The sequence below is a fragment of the Sarcophilus harrisii genome, chromosome 3 (genome assembly GCF_902635505.1).
Source record: "Sarcophilus harrisii chromosome 3, mSarHar1.11, whole genome shotgun sequence".
Lineage (NCBI taxonomy): Eukaryota > Metazoa > Chordata > Mammalia > Dasyuromorphia > Dasyuridae > Sarcophilus > Sarcophilus harrisii.
This window is the reverse complement of record NC_045428.1, coordinates 564484212-564507778: the sequence shown is the minus strand read 5'-3', so window position 1 is coordinate 564507778 and position 23567 is coordinate 564484212. Positions and strand designations below refer to the sequence as shown.

General features: G+C 43.8%; 1 protein-coding gene across 1 annotated transcript in view; it reads right to left on the bottom strand.

The window, feature by feature from the left end:
- Positions 1-3836: 3836 nt before the first annotated feature.
- Positions 3837-23567, bottom strand: part of UBR4 (ubiquitin protein ligase E3 component n-recognin 4) — a 142734-nt gene continuing 123003 nt past the window's right edge. The window contains exons 102-109 of the mRNA XM_031961544.1: positions 23183-23296; positions 22306-22448; positions 19695-19820; positions 18772-18966; positions 16477-16701; positions 11937-12027; positions 10679-10841; positions 3837-4233 (exon numbers count right to left, since the gene is read on the bottom strand). Coding sequence (XP_031817404.1) covers positions 4169-4233; positions 10679-10841; positions 11937-12027; positions 16477-16701; positions 18772-18966; positions 19695-19820; positions 22306-22448; positions 23183-23296 — 1122 coding nt within the window. The 3' untranslated portion in view covers positions 3837-4168. The remainder of the gene's footprint in view (positions 4234-10678; positions 10842-11936; positions 12028-16476; positions 16702-18771; positions 18967-19694; positions 19821-22305; positions 22449-23182; positions 23297-23567) is intronic.

Sequence of the window (23567 nt, the reverse complement as noted above, 5' to 3'; positions counted from 1 at the left end):
CAAGGGCTTCACATGGCCAATGGGAGACACCCCAACTGACACACCCTTGCCATGTAGACAGCAGAGCTTATGTCTTACTGCCAGGGAAGGGATGAAGGGGACGAGGCCGTTTGGATACCCCCGCTGCGGAACTACTTTGGGCTTTACCTGCTCCCGAGCTCACAAGGATTTCTGACAGGGGTAGGGAGTTGTTTTCTGGGGAGGGCGGGATTCTTCCAGACCTCCTCGAGCAGAGTCCTCGAGTGTAACAGGGAGGCATGTTTGAAAGCTCTTGCATGTCTTCTCACCATCTTTGCTGAGCCTCATTTTAGAATATTTGCCAAAATCATGATTCTAGTCCCAAGCGTATCTGAATCTGACTTTCATTCCAATGCAACTACCTTGGTATAGGATCTAGCTGTAGCCAAGCTGGACTCAGCAATAGCCTTGGAGTCTTCCTTGTCTCCTTTTCTCTCTCAACCCATCCTTTTGTGTGGTTGTTCCCCAATATGTGATGTCAGTCACGTCTTCCTTCCCGGACACGTTAAATGACTCCCCTTCTTCAGTTTCCCTTTCTGTAAAAGCTTGTACCAGACAACCTTGAAGGTTCTTTCCAGCTCTGGAGCTAGGATCCTTTGTCACATCAAATACCTCCAGTGACACTTGTCTACTTGGTCTAGTTTAAAACTCCTTTTTAAGGAGGCTCCAAGGTCCTAAACTCTCCCTCCCTCCTCTCCTTTTTTAGTTTGATACTTTTTTCTGTTTCTCTTGAAAAATCACTGTCACTTCCCATTAACTCCCTCTTTGCTTCCTGCAACTAACCAATAAGTAGAGTCAAGCAAAATGAATGAGGACACACTGGCCAGGTAGGAGAATGTATGCTTCCTTCTGCAGTCCCCGTTTGCCACTTCCCATGAGGCCATTTGTGCTCAGTCCCTGCACTAACTAAAGTTCTGAAGTCTTTCAATACTGTTTTTCTTCACATCATTGTAGTGTAGGTGTCCCAGTTCCGCACTTTCCTCCTTGCATCACTTCATACGTGTCTTCCTAAGTTTCTCTGAATTTCTATCCATTCATGGTACAATAAATATGCCATTGCATTCATGTGCACAGTGCTGATCTGTTCTTCAGAGAAACACCCGCTTTTTTTTTTTTTTCTTCTTCAGTGCTAAACTACTAGGAAAAGTGCTATTCTTAAGTATTATTATAGTCATGAGACCTTTTTCCACCTTCGAGCTCCTTTGTGTACTTGACTTACACTGGAACTGCTGGGTCAAAGAGTTTTGTACTTTAGGACAAAGGTACACTTTAATGATTCTTTAGTTTTAATTCCCACTTGCCTTCCAGAACTGTTGGACTGATTCACAGCTCCACCAAGAATATATTAGCATGTCTATCTTTTCACAGCATCTCCAACATCTACTACTTTCATCTTTTGCTTCTCTGACAATCTCGAGTGTGAAGTGAAATCAGTTCGTTTCATTTACATTTCTCTTATTAAGAAAATTGCTGATAAAATTGACTATTCATTTCCTCTGACCACTTATACATGCTGGTGAAGGGTTCTTGGTCTCATACAGTTCTATGAATTGCCCATACATCTTGGATACCAGACCTTTAAAAGAATTTGTTGCAACATTTCCCTCCAACACAGCCTTCTCTTCTACTAAGAGCTGCCTTCATTTTGTGCATGCAAAGGCTTTTCAATTTTATGCAACCAAAATTGTCCATCTTCTCATCTCTTCTATGATCTATGCTCACTTCTGTTGTCCTTGAAAGAATTCTCTCTAGACTAAGGCACTTACTTTCCTTTCTAGTTTTATCTTTTATTACTCCCCTCCTTTGATTTTCTATCCAAATTAGCTTATTTTGTTTTAAACATACTTGATATTCTCTGATCTCTCTTTTTTACCATTCCCTGTCATTAGGAAATCACTCGTCCCTCTGTTCATCTATATATCTAACCTCTAATGCCCAATTAAAACGTCACCTTCTCTCTGAAGCCCTCCATCTGATCGTAAAATCATGATAATATATAGTTTTGATAAGACCTTTTAAGATATTTAGAGGTGAGACTTTAGACAGCCATCTGAACTTGTTTTGTACTTCCTGACTAAATGGTAAGTTTTATGAAGGGGTGGGGAACATATCATATAAACACTGCATCTCTCCTCAAAGCAGATGGTGAGCTTTAAGGTCTTCTGTCCCTCTCCCACATTTACTGGCTTAGGAAAGAGAAAAAGGAGGCTATGGATGTTGTGCTTAGCACTCTAGCTACCACCATCCTGGACTTCACACCTTCTCATGGTATCATTATTATAGGAACAGGAAGGTTTTAGATAAGTGGTTTTAGATTTCCAAAAGTTGGGGAAATAGACAAGGGAGGACTTAGTGATTTCCCCCAAATACCATATCACAGTACATACTCAGGTTTTCTCTTCATGTTATTAAAGACACAATAGATACTCAGGTTTTCTCTATCTCCTGTGGGATTTCTTTCCCTTTGGAACAGGGGTAACTTCAGCAGTGTTGTTTCCCTCTCCCTTTCAAGGACCAAAGGCTCTGGGAAGCAAGGACAGACGACTTCTGCCTTTGAATTCCCAAGATCTAGCACAAAATCCTGGCACATAACTTTTGCATAGTAAATATATGCTGTTTGCCGAACAAAACCGAAAGGCACAGTGAGTCACATGGAGCCTTCCTATTCAGCCACTAAGTTAAATGAGAAACATTCAATTATTCCATGACAGGAGTAGGGTCACAAACTTCCTATCCACATTCCTGCTCCTAATTTGGGACTACAAAGACAAGCTGACTGATCAGCCTCCAAGAAGGTATCCAGATCTGGCTCTTGGAAATTCAGGTTAAGAATTTTCCATGGCTACTTCCAAAGGCCATCTTTTCTTCCTAGATATATTGCTTTGGTAAAGGAGAAATCAGCTATAGTAGACAAAACAGAAGATAACTCAATAAAAGAAATTACATTGAGGAAGAGAGAGAAAGGAAGAATTTTCGATGGAAGAAATATTAATTCACAGATCATCTTGGGACTGATCAGGGAGACTTGGGATGAGAAGGGAGCAACACCTTGTTCCCGATACCCCCAGAAGCCACTGGAAGCCTAACCATCCAGTTTATTTATTGGTCCAACCAGAATTTATTGGACCTCTCATTTGTAGTGACCTCTCTCTTTATGGAAGCACAACTACCTTTTCCCTCTCCCTTAGAAGGGCAAGGCTTTTGTCATATTCCTAGTACCTAGTACCTTAATAAATATTAATAAGCTGAGTATCTCCCATCTGGGAAGAGATGTAGAAAAAGCCCAGGATGCCAGTAAAGCCGTGTGGTTCTGCATACGGCAAACTGGCTAAGCACCATTGAGGCCATGGCCAGAGGGTTCAAATCATGCAGTTCACTGAGGTCAGCACAAACCTGGGAAAATCAAACCAAAGTCCCAAACACTTCCAACTGACTTTGTCAGGGGTTTCTCAGCCACCAAGACACCACTCAGAAGCCAGGCACTGTTTTTATATTCCCCTTTCCCCACCCTTGCCCCCAGACCTCCCCCGCTCCCCATCAGAGAGAATTAAATTTCATGTGTTCTTGTGATCCAAACTGTGACTGCAGAGTTACTAAGAGAGAGGTGTGGGCTTTGGCTTCAGGAGGAGAGGAATGCTGCTCCAGCTAGGGCTCCACACCAGCCAAGGCACGCGGACATCCTCCCAGCCTGCTGCACCAAGGGGCTCCAAGACAAGGATCCGGACACCTCCACTGGTCTCTGCTGCGCTTCTGAAACCGCTGGGTTTGCTCAAGGAAAAGGAGTTTGCCAATCGACAGGCGTAAGCACCAACAAAATGTCCTTTTCAATGGGTATTTATTCATTCACTTATTTCTCAAGATGTGCACACTCAAGTATTAAGTTTGGCCAGGACAACTCATGGCCCCTTGGTATGTACAGGGTCCTCCAATGCTTGGGGTACGTACGTATAACTTCATAGCTAATGCACCACACACAAGATAAAATAGCAAAGTCTAAACCCCCCAAGCCGCTCCCACACAAACCGCGGGGGAGGGGAACGCTAACGGCAGCGCCCCTCGGAAAGAAACCAAAGCACGAGGAGAGGAGAAACACAGGGGCGGAAGGCAGGCTGGGGTCAGTCTTGGCCGGTCACTCTCCCAGGGTGGGTGGTCAGGGGATTGAGTTCAAAAGGTCCTTCAGGAAGTTGTCAGCGAAATTGATTTCCGAGAGAAGTCCTAGAAAACAGCAGAGGAGGGGTTGTTAGGCTCAGGTGAGGCAGGTGGGGGGCTGCTCTGAAGGACGAGAGGCTCCCCCTCCCCTGGGGCCCGGTCTGCAAGGGCAGCCCCAAGCGTGGACAGAATGACCCTGCTCAGATGTGATGGGACTGAGGGACCACCGGCCCAATCCCATTTCACACAAGAGGAAGTGAGAGGGAGAAGGGAACTTGCCCCCGGTCACAGGGACAAGAACTGCCAGACCAGCCTTTGGGACAGACAACCCCATGTCCGAGCCGAGGGTCAGCTACAAAGTAAAGACAGCCCCAAGCCTGCAGGAGGCCGCCCTCCCTGCCCAGCTCTCCCTGACGAGGGCCCGAATCACTGGCACAGACGCTCACTGAAGCTTCCCCAAAGTGGCCAGAGTCCTTGTACTCTGCCCCCTAACTTCTCCGGCCTTCCTTCCCTCCCCTGCTCTGGACATAGGACCCATTCCCAAGGCTGCCCCTCCTTCTCAGCTCCCATTCCCAAAGCCCAGCTAAAGAAGCCTCTCCTAATTCCTCCTCCGCCGGGCCCCCAGAGCCATCTGAATTGCTTCTCTCTGGGAACAGGGACAACTTTGTTTTGTTATTATCTGCCTCGCTATCACCCTGGCCCTGGGCCGTGATGGGCTCTATAAGGGCAGCCACCATGCTGCCATCCTCTCTGCACACCATCTGTGTTAAACACGGGCCCTTTGCACACAGTAGATGCTCCATACATATTTATCAGAGGATGTATCAACATGGGAATTATCACCAACTGATTTATGCATAAGGGAGAAGTGGTAGAAATCATCTCTATTTGAATCTGAAAAAAAAAAAAAATCAAACCTACATTTGAAAATAGGTGTGTCTCTATATTCTGGGAATTCATAACAGCTCAGGAAAAATAGCAAAGTTACAGAATACAGTCCTTACTTAGGAGGAGTCTGAAAGTCAATCAGCCGCCCCAACTTGCCCCCGGGTTCAACGAGCTCCCTTCTCCTCCCTGTATTGCACTGAGATAAACAGCATTACCGCTCAGACTGACGCCAAGTGCCAACCGGAGCTGAGCCCTCTCATCCTTCCCCTCTGTAAGTCCTAAGCTGAAGCCAGCTCCTCCTCAGTTTTACTTTCTGGGAAGGGCAGGAATGGAAGGGAAGGCCCTCTCTCTCCTCTGTTAGGAGCTCCTGCTGCCTTGCAAACTTTTTTGCAACAGAAAGTGACAAAGGAGTCATGTCCCCAAGAAGGGGATGAAGAGAGAAGTTCAAATAGTCATGAATGGTCATCTCATGTAGATAGAGGGCTGATGACTGAGCTCATATAGAAACAAAAGGTATAAATTGGTACAAAGCCCCCAATCAGATCAAACCCAAAGAAACAGTGAATTAAGGAAATCTTCTTATAGTCCCATTGGTGAAAATAAAGGACCCATAATTTAAAATGATGATAACATACTACTATCATTTCAGGGACCAAGTGTTCTACTTGTCCTAAATCTATATCCTCTGAGAAACAGAGAACAAGTTTTTGTATTGAATAATTTTTAAAATGATTACTTCTATAAAAGAATATAATCTTTATAACATGTTCTTCCTAATAGTCCTCCTTGTACAAGTACTGTCAAACATTCATCTTTTTTCACTTATGGTCAGGAGGTTCATAAGGTAAATCACCCTGAGCTCTATTGTTATTTGGAACACATTATTCCATTCTCCTCTATTTTCTGATGAATGTAGAACAGAACTGTTATTAGAATTCTTTCCCTTATTTTTGAAGGTTTTCCTCATGGTCATTTGGAAAAATTTGTTGTTTTTCAACAGAACTATTAAATTTTACCACTACATGGAATTTGCAATCTTGGGCTATTTTTTTGTTTGTTTATTTGTTTTGTTCTGTTTGAGGCAATTTATGGATTCTTTCAGTTGATACTTTGTTTTCTGAAATTCCAGTCAGTTTTCTTGTATTATAGTGTTCAGTTTTTTTTGATCTGTTGTGTTCTGCTGGGACATTTAGAATCTTTAAATTGTTTCTATGCATCCTGACTTATATGGAGAACATACTTTCTTTAATGTTACTGCTTCCAGATTATCCTTTACTTCCATGACTTTGGAGGAAAGAATGAGGCTGATGACTTTGCACGGCCCTTAAATTCACTTCACTTGCAAGTCAAGACATCAGCCACCTGATGTCCTTGGTCCTCTTTGAGAAGGAAGACCAATAACATGTATTTGCATTCCTGATCAGTTCATCTTTTTGGTTTTCTTGGGGAGACTTGCCACCAAAGGATTCAAGTCTTAACTTTGCTAATTATTTTTACAGTGGCAGGCCCAACATTCTTGCTCATTTCTTCTTCTCTTTTGAATCATTCAGAAACAGCAGACTGAGATGCAATCTCTCTTCAAAATCCATTGGGTCTTCTACCTCATCATTCTCATCCAGAGATAACTAAACTTTTTTGCTGAAGCAGTTGGGGTTAAGTGACTTGCCCAGGGTCACACAGCTAGGATACCTGAACTCTTGCGTTAGATCTGGAGTCCATTGTTTCCTTCTGCTGTTAAGGTCTTCCCTGTTGGTTTATCTGTTCATGCTCAAGATCCTTTCATTTTCTTTGTCCTATCTTTACTAATTTCCATCTTTTTTTCATTTTCCCCAATTGCTCATTGGGGCTGAAACTCGAAGCTCTTGGCCTCTCCTAAGCTGGACAGTTCACCAGCCTAGGATTCTGTCCCAGGTGACTTCTGAGGGCAGGGGTGAACAGAATTGCTGAATTCTTCCCTTTAGGTTTAGTAGGAAGTTATTAATATTTTTTATTTTACTTATTTTATTTTAATTTTTTTTTATTTTTTTATTTTATAAATATTTTATTTAAATAATTTTAATAAAATATTAATATTTTACTACTACATGGAATTTGCAATCTTGGGCTGTTTTGGGGGTTTGTTTTGTTTTGTTCCGTTTTTGAAGAAATTTATGGATTTTTTCAGTTGATACTTTGTTTTCTGAAGTTCCAGTCTTCCTCCTTGCCACTGCTCCCCATTCCTCAGTTCTCTGGCCCAGCGGGTACCAAATGCTGCCTGGCTGTCATCACATGTAAGCAGATTTCTGCAGTATGCAGTCCGGATCTCAGAGGCATTTTTAGAATTGAGCTCTATTACAAGTGTGTAGGGTGGTTCAGGTAGTTTGGCTGCTGGGAACATGATGGAGAGGAGAGCAGGTATGGAGTTAAGTACTTGTTAGGGATTGGTTAGTTCGTAAGAGTTTTAACCTTGTTTGGAATCCTGGTTTCCTGGATTGGAGAGACAGATGAAACTACTTTATCTCTGGTACAAAATTTCTGTTTTGGAGAGATTTGAGAGGCTGGGAAGAAAAACATGTCTATATTGCCATCCCATCAAGTGGCCTGCAAGCCTGTACGAGTGCTATCATTCATATTTTATATTTAAAGCAACTGAGGTTCAGCAAGAGATGAAGTAGTCAAGACTATTCTGAGTGCTAAAGTTGGCATCTAGCAGAGATTTCTCTATTCTAAGACCAGAGCTTTTTCTGCCACCTAGAAAACAAGGAGGATGCTGACAAGGCTCACTTAGTGCTACAAAGATTAACCATAGGCAGCCCTCAGTGGATCACAGCAGAAGCCCCAGCTAGGCTGGTCTCAAACCAGTTCTAGCACTTTCATACTTAGGAAAGCAAGTTTGCTGTGAACAGAATCTGTACAGTGGGCAAAGACAATCCAGCACTCAGGAGGCCCGTGTTCTAGTCCAGAGCCAAAGTGATGATCTGGTCTGACCTCCTGTTGATGCAGAAATGAGCTCTCATTTTTTTTCTGCTTTTTGTGCTTTTGTGCACAATCCTTTCTGCTTAAGGATTTTTGTGATCCTTATGGTGTATTTTAGAGAGCAACATCTTGCCAACAGCATTGGAGTGGGCGTCAGATTTGGGCTAAAGTCTTGGTTTAGTCAAATATTAGCTGTGCTAACCAGGGAAGTCACTTAATCTCTGTGCACTTACACTTCCTCATCTACAAAATGGGAACACTTGACTTGCATGGTGGTCAGAATCAAATAAACTAATCTATGTAAAGCGACTTTGTAAACCACAAAGTACCATAAAAACCTTCATTACAAACATGAGTAACTTGTGTGATTCCAAATCACCCAACCTCTCCCAGGCCTCAGTTTCTGCAACTGAATAAGGAAATTAGACAAGGGTCATGCTGCATAGCAGCAAAACCACTGGACCGTGAGTTAGAAGCCTTGTCCCCAAATGCTAGTTCTACTAAATGCTGCCTGGGGGACTTCTGGCAAGTCACTGAAGCTTTCTGGATGGCTGGGTCTATAAAAAGAGAGGCCAGATCAGAAGATCTCTTTCCATTTCTTTCCAGCTCTAACTCTGTGATCCCAATTTAATAGCAACTCACATTCCTAGAATGCTTTAAAACTAAAAAAGTGTTTTGTTTTGTTTTTAAAGCCATCATAAGGAGACATGAGGATCATCATTCCCATTTTGCTCCTCGGTTAGCTAGGGCCACTCAAAATCCTAGGTCTTTGGTCTACAGACTCTGTTCGTGAGACAGCACCACTCATTTCCTGAGTGTCACTTTCTCCATGCATAAAAGCAATGATATTCTGACCTGAATCAATAGAGTGACTTCAAGCAAGTGTCTTTTCTGGGCCTCAATTTCCCTCACCTATAAAAAGCGAAGGTGACTGAGGCCCAGGAGTACCCAAGGTGTCAGGGGCATCACCATTTTCTCCATCTGGAGCTTGCTGCAGACCAGAGAGTCCTGACTTGGGTGAGCCATTCACAGGTCCCCCCCATCAGCCATGAGGGGTCACAATGCTGACACCTGGGAAAGGGCATTCTCTTGCCTAGTGGAATGCTACACATTATGCCTTTGTGGCTTCTTCCCAGCCAAGTGAAAAGCCTGTGGGGACACAGGAGCAGCTGGTTTCCAGGAGTGTTCCCACTTACCAGAGACTCTGGACAAGTCCTGCTTCCTTCTAAACCCCAGTTTGCTCAGCTGGCTAATGGAGATAATTTTGCCCTCTCTACTTGCTTCAGAAGGGAGTTGTCAAGTAGCTAAGGGAGAAGGGAGTAGCTTTATAACTTCAAAAGGACTATACAAATAGGAACGACTGTGCTCCCAGGACGCAGATGCTCGGCAAAAGGATCACCTTCAACTTCCCCCACCAAGTGAAGATTCTGCCACAAGATAGCAGAGACAGAGGAGCTCTTAGCTCCAAGGAGAGTAAAGAAAGCTGGAGGATGGGAGAGCTTAGCTCCACAGAGGAGCTTCCATTCACATGCTAATTTTCCAAGCCTTCACAAAAGCAGGATTGGGCCCAGAAGGGGGATGGCATCTCCACAAATCTTCCAGAGTCTGCCAGGGAGAGCCGGTGACAGCAGGAACCCAGAAACTCCTTCCTATGTTTCCTTAAACAAGTGCCTTTGAATAGATGACTTCTGGTTCTGACCTGATGATTTGAAGGCTTAGGTGATGGCCTTTAAAGCAAAATTCTGAAGCAGAGGTTATAATTGTTCCCCCTAAACCAGATCTTCCTGCTAATCTTACTGTTTCTTGTGATACCCTGACTCTTTGACTCTCCCCCTTCCTCATCTTTCATTTATAAATAAGAGCAACACAGATATACACATACTTCATGAATTCTACTGTGATAACATCACTGTTGTCTGCTTCCCTCTTCTCTATGTCCATGATCATCACTTCAGCAGAGGGTTTCATTCCTACACTTGTTTCCTAATAGATCTTCTACCTCTTTCAGTTCTATCCTTCCCTGTCTGTGAGATCCATATCCCATATGCAGGAAAATATGGGTTCAAATCCCACCTCTAACAATTCTTTCCTGTGTGCTCTTGGGCAGTTCAGTCAGCCTGTGCCTCAGGTGACCTCCTTCAGGCCCATCTACTATGTGACAAAGTACTTAGAGAATCCTCAGCATAGCATGCATTCTCCATTCCAAAGCATTGAAGGGTCCCTTAATACTCCCGAGGACACCTCAAACTTCTTGGCCACACGCTAAATCCTGGGGTCCCTTTCTCTCTCCAGCCTCACCACATCTTACTCTTTTGCCAAAGCCTAAGAGGATTACGCTTTGTCCCTTTAACACGCCCGTGGCCCTGCACCTTTGCTCTCCACCTGCAATGCCCTCCCCTTTCCATCCTTTAAGGCCCAATTTGTACTGGCCTCCTCCAGGAAGCTCCCCCAATTCCCTGGAAGACCGTTCCCTTGGACCTCACGAGCATTCTATTCTGAAACTCTTGAACACACTTGCAGTAGGAGGCTACTAGGGTCTGTAGCTTATTCGAGTTCAACGAAGGCAGGGAAGCACGGCTTACCTCAACACCTGCCCTGATCCTTGACATACACACTTTGTGAAGGGATTTATAAGTGAATGAATAAAAGGGAACAGAGAGACACTGACCAGCCACATCTACGAATTCTGAGAATGTTTCCACAGGCATGAACTCCTCTTGGAACGTTTTCAGGGCCTTGTCTGCGGCTTCATAGATGGGCATGTCATTGTGGCGGATAAACTCAGCTAGAGAGCAGGACCAGCCTCCCTCCGTGTTACTGGTAGGCACCTTCTGCAAGAACCAACAGGAGACGGGGTCAGGGACAAACATGACTCAAGCTCAGGTTGATTTTTCCTTAGGACAATCCAGTTATTTCACTCGCTTGAAAAAATATACCACCTTCTATAAACATCAAAGCAATAGCTGGAGGACTTTTTTTTTTTTTTTTTGCTTCCAAGAACAACAAAACTCTAATTCATTCTGTTCCCAATAACCCGTTATTAGATGCTGCTGCTGCCTCACCTCAACCAGTATTCTTACCTAGGTGAGGAAAGGGGGGAAAGGGGAGATGGGACTGCCAGGCAAGCCATTACAAGTGACAGCCTCTCCTCCTCTAGAATACTTCATCCCTGTACTTCCAAAAGGCATTGCTTCATTCAGCTGGGAAAACAAAGTGCTTGAAAAGCAGAAAGGGGGCCCATGATCATAGCTGACCTGATCTCACAGGGTGGAGGGGCACTAGGAGCCAGAGATCTGGGTTTTAGCTACACCTCTCTTGAGCTACGTGACTGCAGAAAAATCACTCAGACTCTCCAGGCCACTGTAAAGTTACAACAGCTCTGCTTGCACTGACCATCTATCCCCCTGGGCTATTTATTGTGAGGAAGCACTAAGTATGAATTACTATTCATCATATAATTTTAACACTCAAAGGGACTTTAGCGATCATTTTATAGATAGTAAACCGAGGACAAGACAAAGGAAATCAGTTGCCTAAAGTTATAAAGACATGGCATGCTGTCCTTGTCCCATGCTCTTGGAAGGAGCTTAAGCTCTGACTAGAACTACAAAACTTCCAAGTGTAAAAAAGGCTTAAGAATTCTCATCAGCATCATAAAATAGCAAGTCTATAAGCCAAAACACAGCATGAACAACATTAAAGGAGCGAAGGCTTCCTTGAGAAGCTGAGTGAGGAGCAAAGAAAGGGGCCATCCTTCAAAAAGGAATGAAGAGAGGGGATTCTTCCCCAGTTTAAGACACCTTGGGTTCCTGAGAACAGAATATGAAGAGCAGGAGGAGGAGGAGAGGAAAGAGGGAAGAAAGCCAGCAGTCCTCGGGTGACTTGCCTGGCTCACCAAAGGCTGCCACATGCTTGGCCTTTCTTACCTTAAACATGTTGTAAATGAGATCGACTAGGGCCCAGAAGAGAAGTGCGGAGCGATAGGCCGAGTAGTCCTTCACAGACTTATCTGTCAGTCTGGGAGGAGACAAGAAAGTGAGTTGTCGGTAGCATCCTGATGCCTCAGAACATCTGTCCCACATGTCCCAGACTTCTAGCTGAAGTAACTAACATTTCCAAAGTAGCGCTCTGTGTGACCTGAGCACAAGCAGGCCACAGACATCACTGAGGAAGGACAGGGCCAGGCCTCGATCAGTGCCATTCTGGGATCCACAAAACAGAACCAATCCCACCAGATCCTGAGCACAACAGACAGACCCTCTCTGGCCAATCCACAGAAGATCACAGTCAAGAATCTCCCAGGAAAGGGAACAAAGGGGCAGCTAAGACTTGCACCAATGGAAGGAATCACTGTATTAGTGACAATGCTATGTTCATCCTATTGAAATGGAGACTGCCCAACACAAACTCCAGGGCCAATCATCAAAATACCGGAATCTTATTTTTGAGCGACTAGGTCACTGCTATCATCACTTCCCTAACCCTCCTTGTTTTAGAGAAGTACCTCCACTGCCTGGCAGACGTGGTGGGATCCAAGGCTCTGATTGGGCCTCATTCTCAATCAAGAAGAGAGCTCAAGACCTGGCTTCAGATGCCACTTCTGCTACTCATTCACCAATGTGACACTCAGCAAGTGCGTTCCCCTCCCAACTTCTTGTTTTCCTTGTCGGCAAAATGAGGTAGTTGGATTAGATTGTAATTAATTTAGGGCTAAAAGGGAGCTAATGAGTATCCTAGTGCAACCCTCTCATTTTACAGATAAAGAAACTGATCCAAAGAGGCTAAGATAATTCACATCAATTCATCCCTTGCTACTCAGGCCCATTTCCCTCCCCCTACTTTTTTGGAAACCAGTGAGAGTGAGGATGGCAGGGTTGGGGTGAATGGGACTTTCAAGGTGAGCTGAACAAATATAATTCACGAAATACATACCAGGTCAAAAACAGAACGGAAAGTCTGCATTGACAAATCACAAGACAGGGTGTCCTGGTACCACCCTAACACCTTTTAAATCCTAGGATAATCCTGATGCTCTTTACCACACCCCTTGGTCTCCAACTAGCTTTATCCTTAGCTAATCCGGTGATTCAGTTTAGTCTCCTCCTTGGAAAACAAGGACTCAGCTTCTGAGAACCCCTTTAACCTTCTCTTATTAAAAAAAAAAAAAAAACCAACAAAAAAAAAAAACCTTGCTCTAGGAAAGATCACAGTGGGGCCATCACAGAGGGAAGTATCACCAGACCAGAACTCAAAAGCCCTGCTCTAGAGGTACAAAAGCATCTGTGTAGGGCTTCAGTGGAATGTGTCAGGTTCTTAAATTAGAGACAATCTTAATACTGGAAACAAGATAAAGCAGAGGTTGGATGAACACCTTCTCAAGGATGGCATCAAGAGCATGCCTTAATGGTATAGAAATAGAATAGACTAAGTGCCATCTTAAATGTCTTCTTGGATCTTTTGGGTAGCCTATAATTCTGAAATTTTGTGATAACAAAAGATGACATTCTAGTTTCAGAAAAATATAAGTGTTTTGTTTAAATTTTTGTTAAGTTTTCCTCAATTAATTTCTAAGTCAGAAGAATAAATCAACAGAAAAGCTAAAGCACATTTAGCTGTTATAGGATGGTGAACTCCCTGCTTCTTCAAACACCACCCAACTGAACACTCATTCCCCTTCCTTTTTTTGCAGTGGGAAGCTTTTTCTGCTGCTTTCTAAGGCTAAATTCATTGAGAAGCAAGTGCCTTATATGATAATAATGATCTACTTTGGCAACTCTCTGTGTGTTTCACTTGCTATGCTGTGTGGCTAGCCACAGACATCTGCAAGATCTTTAAAATTGCATAGATGAAAATTTATGAATTTGGACAGTAAAGGGAAAAGAAAAGAATATGCATTTCTATAGCATCTATTATGTATGTGCCAGGCACTGTACTGAGTGGCCAAGGGGAAGGGGAGAGGCAGAAATATAAGAATGTGAGTTAGGTCCCATCACTAAGAACTTTTTGCAAAGAAGTTTATTTCTGAATCTTCTTTGCACAAATGGTAATAGTCATTAATAGACATCTATTTCTACTTCTATACATCTATAGCTATTTCTTTCCATTTATTATACAGAATTTATGACAAAGCCACAACAGAAAGGAAGAATCTCCACAGTAACTAACACGGTTCCTTTCCTTACAGGGGTCTTTATTACCCATACTGGCCCAGTCTCGCCAGTAATAATTCTGCCCATTTCTCCCAGACCACTTACAGCTTTATGTTGTTCCCCTTGCCTGCCTTGCTTTAGTAAGCAGAAATCTTGGGTGGCTCTACCCGACTTAATTATTTAAAGCCAATTAGTAAAGGTGACTAAATTGCTACAGAGAGATGGCAACTCAGAGTGTGGCTAATGCAGGATTTCCTAATTGGGCTGCAACCAAATCATCTTTTCTCTAACTGGTTTGGATGGTAATGGACTCTAGCTCCTTAATTGAATTCAAACAGGCCCTTGTGGGCTAAGATCACATGCTTGCTCTCCAGAGCCAGAACCAAATAAACAATCACCACATTTTCCATTAATGCAAGTAGAGTTTTATCAGTAGCTCCTTAGCTTAATCTGATTCCAGGTTTCAGGCGGCAAATTAACTATTAATAATTTGGGTCTTAGCCTCTTGGGAAATACTGGAAAAGTGGGAGAGGCCCAATGTCCTAAGATCACAGAATGTTAGATCTGGAGGGTTTACATCTTATTTACTTGGAGTTTATTCTTTCCAAAGAGTGTTTCTGGGAGAACTTTCCATTAGATCCAAATTACAGAAGCTTAATAGCAACTGGCTTGATTCTACCTGAAATTTTCCATGAGGGGATAGAATGGTTACCAGAGAGAGCCTTGAAATGGGCGTTCAGACGCCTGGCTCTACCACTCTTACCCCGTGTGAACTAGACCAAAGTTACTTCACCCTCTCTGGTCTCAGTTTCTTGATCTGTAAATTGAAGGGGTCTAGAGGTCTCTTAAGACTAGCCATTTTAAGAGTTAGGGGATAGTAAAGTATGTGGAGTAAACTCTAGCTTTTTGACAGGGAAAGGAAAAAGCTGGAAAAAGAAAAGGGATCTCACCGCTCCCACTGGTTCAATTTTCAACTTCTTTCAGATGATTCCCACAGTCATCAATCCAGTCTTAAGTGTTTCTCCAGAGCTACAAATTCATGTTATCAATTCCCTCTAAGTCTTTACCCCTCAAACTCAGTTTCTCCATAACAGAGCTTATTAATGTTCTGCTAAGAGCACCACTCTTCCCAATCCCCCAGGTTTGCAGCCTTGATCCCCAGACAAAACCAGTTATCTTAATAAATCTTGTTTCTATTTTCCCAACTCTCAAATATATCTCTTTGCCTCTACTCATGTAGCTGCCATACTAATTTAGGTTCTCATTGCCTCTCAATAATCTCCTCCTTGGTCTTTCTGCCTCAAGTCTCTACCCACTACAATTCTTCCAATACTCAATGCCAGTGATTTTCTTTGAGTGAGTCTGACTATATCTCACACACATACATGTGTGCCATCAACTCTGGTGGCTCTCTCATATCACACTGATAAAGTCCTCTGTTTGGCACTTAAAACAACCTGGGCCCTTTCCACCCCTTCCTATAGTGGATCTTGCTCCGGCGTACTCTAGATCCCATTATATTGAGTTTACAATCGATCCTTTCCTAAAACATGTCTGGAATATTCTTTCTCTCAACATCTGATTCTTGGGATGCCCTGGCTTCTTTAAAACTCAGCTGAAGTGCCACTTCCCCTAAGGGGCCTTTCTGGTTCCTCTCAGCTACTAGGGTTTCTCCATCTCTTCTGTATTTATCAGTTCTGATTTACACAGGTTATCTCCTCTCCCCTATGTCATAAAATAAGATCACTAAGGGATCATTTTCGACATTTTTAAAATGTATGTAATAAGCACTTAAAAAAATGCATGATGATTGAATGGCCTACCAGCAAAGTAATTCTACCCCAAAATGATGAATTTACTACTCTATCAGAAAAGGAAGATCCAAGTTCTCTTTCTTCTGAATTCTTCCAGTTTTATGCATCAAGATGAAAGAGTTCCAATAGAATTCTGATCAGGGCTCCCTACTGTTCCCCATTTGTGATACCTATCTACTTGGCTGGCTTAAATTTCTGAATTTAAGTCACTTTACAAGTGACTTTTTAGTTACTTAAAAACAGTATCACGGGAGGAAATGAACTGGAACTTTGAGGAGTAAAAGCCGACTGTCAAGCATGGACATTAAGCTCAACGTGAATGAATTTGGTTGACAGGACAAGAAAGGGTTAACATCAGCTACCGAGTCAAATAAACATTCCTTCACTTAGTACATACATGTTGCTAAGCAACTCTTAAATACTGGGAGAATACACTAGTCAAGACCACAAGGCAGCCACTTCATAAAGGAACAAAGGAGAAAGGCAAGGCTGGGACTACTGACCTGCTGGCTCCCCCTGGCGACACTGCTCGGGCTTGGGAGATCACCAAGAGCCTCCGAAGGATCTCCACTCGGATGGCTCTCCATCTCTCTGGGGGCAAGATGTGGAGGGCCAAAACAGTGTAGTAGTGGGGCCCATCCACCTCAAAGGCACTCTCTACCCACTTTTCCTTGGGCTGCTCTAAAAAGCTCTGCAAGTTCTTCTCTTCTCGGGAAGTTGCCCTGGTTCTGTAATAAAAAGAACCCCCCCCACACACAAAAAATTATATGAAACCAGAGCCCCACCAAAACATCTCTCTTTTCACTTCTTTGAGGTTTTCCCAGATTAGCTGATATTGTGCCCCCAACCCTGTCCACCAGTCCTCTATGTCTTTATGTGGCTTATGCCCAAGTTTAGGCTATAATTTTATCAGTACAGTGAAGTATTTTCTTTTTCTTTAGGTAAACACAAGGTCTACTCTATATCCAACACTGCTCCTACCTCCCTACTCTGCCCTTCTACACCAGCATTTTGTAATCAGGTGTGCAGACGGAAGGCAGCTTTGAATTGAGCCTGAGAAAGTGGCCTAGGGGAAACTGGGAGAGGGAAGGCAAGAGAAACACAGTTTCCTTCCCCTACTTTTCAGACAATGGGCAAGGATTTAATTATAGAATGTGGGAATTGGAAGGGCCCTGAGAACAGTGTATTATAACATCTGACCCAAACAAAACAGATGTATCAGTGCTGAAGGAAGACTTGAAACCAAGAATTCTAGAGATAAAAAAGGGAATTTAGAGCTCTTGTGATCTAAACTCTTTGTTTTCCACAAAGAGAAACGCTGGTGGGGTCCCAGGCTGTGCCTTTATAGACTGGTTTAACTGTATAGGTCAGTATGGAATAAAGAGCTGTTTCTCTGGAACAGGGGGGAATGTTCTCTAGTCCTGGCTCTCATACATGAGGATCTCAATTATCACTGAATAGTGTTGTAACCTGTTACAATGAAGGGTTTTTCCTCAGTGTAAATCTAACTGGCAAAAGGCAATACATGCAGCAGAGAGAGCTGCATGCCTTGGAGACAGGCAGGACCTAGCAAGTTCAAAAGGATCACTGCTGACTTATACTTATTGATCATGTAACCTTGGGCCAGGCACTTCCTCTCTCAGTGGTCTGGGTCAGAGGTGGTAAGCATAAATGCAGCAGGAGCCAGGAGCAGATCAAAATGTAATTGGCAAACATTAAAAATAAATAAAAATACAATAGAGCACCAACAGCTGATGGTAGTCTGTGGTACTCCAAGTCACTATGCTGCCAGTAAGGCTGGCTTGTGGCCCACTGCTCTGCAGTGCCAAGGGGTCTGTCCTCACCTGGAGTTCAGTCACTTATCTGGCTTCCAAAGGATTAAACCCAGGCACCTGGGCCTCAACTGAGCCCCCAATGAATGGCATAAACAAAGCTATCTGGGCTCTAAAACTGAATCCCTTCCTCTGTAACCTTACAAAATGGAAGCTGTGCCATATTAAGGAAAAAATGAGGGAAAGATTTCCACCAACTAAAGCAGAACCAAAGTAATGAATGGGACCTGAGTCCCCTAGGGCAGCATGAAGAAATGGAAATTTTCATCAAGACCTGTGCTGCCCATGTTGATACTGCATTCAAATGTGGACCTGCCCATGTGCTTTCTATTTCTAAATGAAGAATGGGTGACAAGATCAGACTCTTATGAGAAAATGAAAGGGACAACAACCGTGTGAGGCAGAACTGAAACAAGCAAAGACTGTCCTTCCACCTAAGCTGAACTTAGGGGGACTGTCAAGTCTGTGGATACACTGTCACTCCTGGCAGATGTGAGGTGTTCATTCCCTCTGGGTTTTGTCTCCTCTGCCCTTCTAAGCACTCCTTATAGTATTTTCAGATGTCAGCCTTCCTGCTCTATAATCCAGGTCTTTTCTCCTAGCTACCTTCCCATTTGGATGATACTTCCAGGTGATCTCTAGCCCTGTCACCCGGCCCCCCCAGACTTTCCCAGACAAACATGGGCAAACAGACACACACAGCCCAAGCAGCCTGGAAGAGAGATGGAGGCAAAACCCGTGGCTATTTCTCTTGAACGAGCGAGCCCTTGGTCAGGCCACTGACAGCCATTTTCTGTTCTGCCCTGGGCTGATGCCCTGAGCCACAGAGACAGGAAGTACAGGGTTCGCTTTCCCCAATACCGACAGTCACATCTCAGAGGTAGGTGGCCGCCCCATGGGATCATCAAACAAAAACTGGGAAAAGAGGAAGGGAGGGGGCTGGGTGGGCTGGAAGGGGATACTGACGTGTTCAGGACATAAAGCACGGTGTGAATGATGTACGGGATTAGGTGTATGTTGCTCTCTCTGCCGCCACCTCCTGTGTCTACACTGAATGACTGTTCCATGGCAAAACGGAGGAAGAGTAACTTGATGTCATGAACATTAAGTTGATAAGTAGGCTCTCGCTGTCCCGTGCACTCCTGGAGGTACGTGTTATGTCTGACAAGAGCAGAAGGAAAGATCAGGAAAATAAATACAAACATTAACTCTTTATTTAAAAGGCTATCACTCTACTTTTACAAATCCAATTCCAAGAGGACTCCTTTTCTACCACCTCCTACTGGACCCAGGCCAGGGCTCCTCAGCCTATAGACCATAAAAGTGATTCAGATGGCTCAAATGACCAAAGACTTGCAAGTGAAAAGGGGTCTAGAAAGTACACAAGGGACATGAAAATTTCACTTTTCTATTATGGATCTTAACAGTCCTCAACTAAGTAGAGACCTAGAGCAATGCAAGAGGAAATGGGCCACTTTCTTGAAGGATAAATTTCTATAGGACACAGACATTCTCTCATCTGAAATTAGATAATAACTAAGGTCCCTTCCTGTTCCAAATCCTATCATCCATAAAAGGAAATAGGTCTCATTCCTTCTACCCTAGGAGTATTCTCCAAATTTCTAACCCAACCCCTTTTCTGGATGTCTTCATACTAGGAATTCCCACTTCATTCCTTTGTCTTTAGAAATAAAGCTTCTGACTAAGCAGGCAAAGGGATCTAGTTTCCTCCCAACACCAGTGACGGGTAATGGGTCCCGAGTCTTAGCATGGCAGAACTACCAAGTTTTATCTTCAGGTTTGCCTTAAAGAGAGAGAATTGCTTCTAGTGGATTCCCTCCATACCACCCAGGAATCCCCCAGCAGATGACCAGAAGCTCAAAACTCACCTTGCCAAACAAGTGGCAAAAGCGGACTCTGGGACATGGGGTCCCCAGACTGGGAGGAGTCCATTGCACTTGGTATTAGCGTTCTGAAGGGCTGCACTCTCCCATTCTTCTCTTCCTCGGGCCAATCTATGGAGGTAAGGGAGGACAACAGAATGCTGGGACCTGTCCCACCAGGTGGACTCCAGCTATGGTTTCATGCTGCCCCTCAAACAGGGCAGTCCCCAAGGAAGGTGGGAAATGTTCTCCATAGAGACTGCTAATGGCAGTCACTAATGGCACTCCCTTGGGGTGCATTTTTCAGCCACACCACCTCAAGTGCACAAGTGTGGAGGCCAGGCTTTCCTAGAGCAGCTCACAGATCAGTGCTGCTGGTACAGAGTGACAGCAAGGGATGATCACCAATGGAGCAGAAGAAACTGCCATCTCAGACCCCCTGATCACACCCTGTGGGGGAGAGGGGAGCCAGAGGCCAAAGACCCCAGGTTTTTATAAGTTCTGGCTCTCCCCTGCTGGACAAGACAGTTCACTTCTCTAAGACTTATTTCCCTCCTCTGTAAAATGAATATAATGATCCATGCACCATCTATTAATTGTGGTGGTCATGAAGAAAGTATTTTGTAGAGCATAAAATGCTATATGAGGTATAATGCAGAAAGAACTTTTTGCTCTATACTAGGTGGTGGACTCCCAGCAAGAGGAGTGTCCCTTGCTCTCTCCAAGTCAGGGCTGGCTCAGGAGACAACACAGGCTAAGGTCTGGAGCCAGAGGATCTCAAACTCCCTCTTCACTATCTCTCCTAGAACCCTTGGTTTCCTTCAAAGCTCAGCTCAAGCACTACCTTTTCCAGGAAGCCTTTCCCTACTGCTTTCTACTCCCAGCTAGTGCTACTTTATCCCACCAATTTACTTTGTATTTATTTTGTATATATTTATACAAATATGTTATTTCTTCTGATAAAATGTAAACTTCTCAAGGGGAGGGACTAGTTAATGTTACTGTATCCCACCAAGGCTGAGCACAATGCCCAGCACATGATCCTTTATAAATGCTTATTAACCGACTGGCATTTCTTCGACTTCACAAGCAGGTCATTTGACCATTGTCAACTTCAGATTCCTCCCTCTAAAAGACCTAGACCAGATGATGTTGGGTAGACTCTCTCATTTCAAAGTCCTCGGATGTAGCAATATTCTAAGTGCCTTATCTAGGCTACCTCTTCTTCATCTCTCAGTTAGATCAGGACATCTATTTTTTCAAATATCTGTGGTATATTTGGCAGAGTGAACTTGGCCAAAAGTTACTTGTATGACCAGTTTTATGCCACAAAGCTGAAGATATTTTGCAAATATAATAAAACATGAAGACAACTACCTTACTGGGTATGCATTTACTAAGCTGGTTCCTTTGAGCAGGAAGCAGTTTGTCTGCCTTCCCCCAAGTGAGGAATGGAAAACTATCTCAGTGCCAGAATTCCTGATCTTGGGGACCTTAGATAATGTGGAGAGAGGTGGTACTTGGTACACTGCCTCATAGATCAGGAAAAGAAAGCCTAGGGAAGAAAACTTGTGGAATGTGAGACTTTTTGAATCCCAATAAAAGTGTGTACCTTTTTAATTAGTGACTGACATATTTTGGTTCAGCATAAAGAAAAATTCCCTAATGAGTATGAACCACTACACAGAATTCTCAATCCCCCTATTTTTGTCTGCCTGCATTTTTGATTTCCTTCACAGGCTAATTGTACACTATTTCAAAGTCTGACTCTTTTTGTACAGCAAAATAACTGTATGGACATGTATACATATATTGTATTTAACTTATATTTTAACATATTTAACATGTATTGGTCAACCTGCCATCTGGGGGAGGAGATGGGGGAAAGAGGGGAAAAGTTGAAACAAAAGGTTTGGCAATTGTCAATGCTGAAAAATTACCCATACATACAACTTGTAAATAAAAAGTTATAATTAAAAAGAAAAGAAAAATTCCCTAATAACTACAGCTGTCTAAAACTCAGTGCCTTGGCAAGTAGCAGATTCCCTTCCCTTAATGTCTAAGCAGAGAGTAATTACTTGGTTGAGGTGCTTTAAAGAATTCCTACTTGAATATGTGTTAGATTATATGTGGAAAGAGTTCAACTTGGAGTAAGGAAAGCTGGGATCAAATCTCCAGTTCTGATGTCACTGACCCTCCATTTTCTCCTCTGTAATTATACTATCATTACCATAGGTTTGTTGTAAAGGAAATGCTTTGTAGACTTTCAAAGAGCTGAAAAGACATCAGTGATAACGATGAGAGGTAGCAGGGTGCAGCACACTCACTACTGGGTTAAGAAGTAAAAAATACATCACATCCCAGTTTACTTCCCTGAGCTGCCTTTCCCTCATTTATAAAAAGGGCATGAAAATGCTCAACAACCTTTACCTACGTGCTTGATATGATGAAGGCCCTTGGTAAACCTTATGGTACTACAGAAAAGTGAGGAGTTATGCCCACAGGCCTCCCAGCCCCGCTGCTTCTGCAAGGTCCATGGGCCCGTGGCTCTGTCCTCAGGCCCTTTCCACAAGACACACAACATGGAAGGCCGGGGAAGAAGCCTGGCGCAGCCTACCTGACAGCAGCCAAGTGGCAGTCATAGTGGACGATGTTGAAGTGGGACACGGTGCTGTATCCCTGCTGCTTCCGGGGCTTATTCTCCAGCTCCTCCAGCGCCACCCGCTTAGTGAAGGTGTAAATGCCCAGCACCTTGGCAGGCTGTAATGGTAAAAGCAACTTAGCAAATCTGTCCCAAGCCAGGGTTGCAAGGGGGGCGAGGAGCAGGAGCCAGCACTCGAGGTTCCGTTGGTGACAAGAGGCCTTGCTTAGACATTAGAGAACTGGACACTGATCTCTCCTGAACACAAAACATACGGTGGGGGAGGGAGCACAGAACTGGCGTCCCTGTAGGATGTTTATGCTCAGAGAGAGGCACTTTACACAGCAAGAACAGAAATAAACCTGAGTTGCCAGGGGAAGTTTTCACTCCATCTGTTTGATGCCCTTTGGAATGATTTGCCCTTCTAAGTTACATGGACAATTCTGAAAGATCCTGCAATATGGGGGAACTAGGAGCTACTACAGCCTTCATCCAAGAACATGTGCCCTTAAGCGGCCTATGCTCCAAGTAGAAAACCCGGGGAAAGGAAAGATTCTGTTTATCCTCCTAGATCATCTGAAAATATTCACCAGTTTCCTTCATGTCATTAACTAGGGGGTCCAAACCTATAGCCAACCTATAAGCCCTAGGATTGTGATGAGTATGGGGCAAAATAACTCCCCTGAAGGGGGATGGTCCATTCCAGCAACTGATGGCTCCAAGCAGACCCCAAGGCCATTTTCCCAGATGAGCTGAAGCTGGTACCTTTTGTTGCACATAGTCAAGCTGTCTTTGGAGTTACTATCCAACCAGCCCTTCATATTCCCAATCTCTAGGATCCTCCTGGCCATACCTGGAACTTGTAGCCCTCCCTGCAGATGCAGCAGGTGAGGCCTGGCTCTTCAATTAACTCCTCCATCTGCTTCAGCAGGGCCGTCTTAGTCACAACTTGACCCTTCTCATTTGTCTGCAGAAGGAATTTCAGTCAGGATTGAGAAAGTCAAAGGAAGTTTCCACCCAGCCTGAGAAAGCAGAGGAACGGAGATGACCTCTGGCTGTTCCTGCCTCATGGAGGTATTACCCACAATCTCCAATGGGTAAAATGGGCATGGTGCAAAAAGCCCCTAAGTGTGAAGACTTGCTCTGCCATTAATAATCTGTGTGACCCAAGGCCAGGGACCTTCCACTTCTTCAGGCCTCAGTTTCCTCTTCTGTTACAAGAAGAAAACATGTACTAT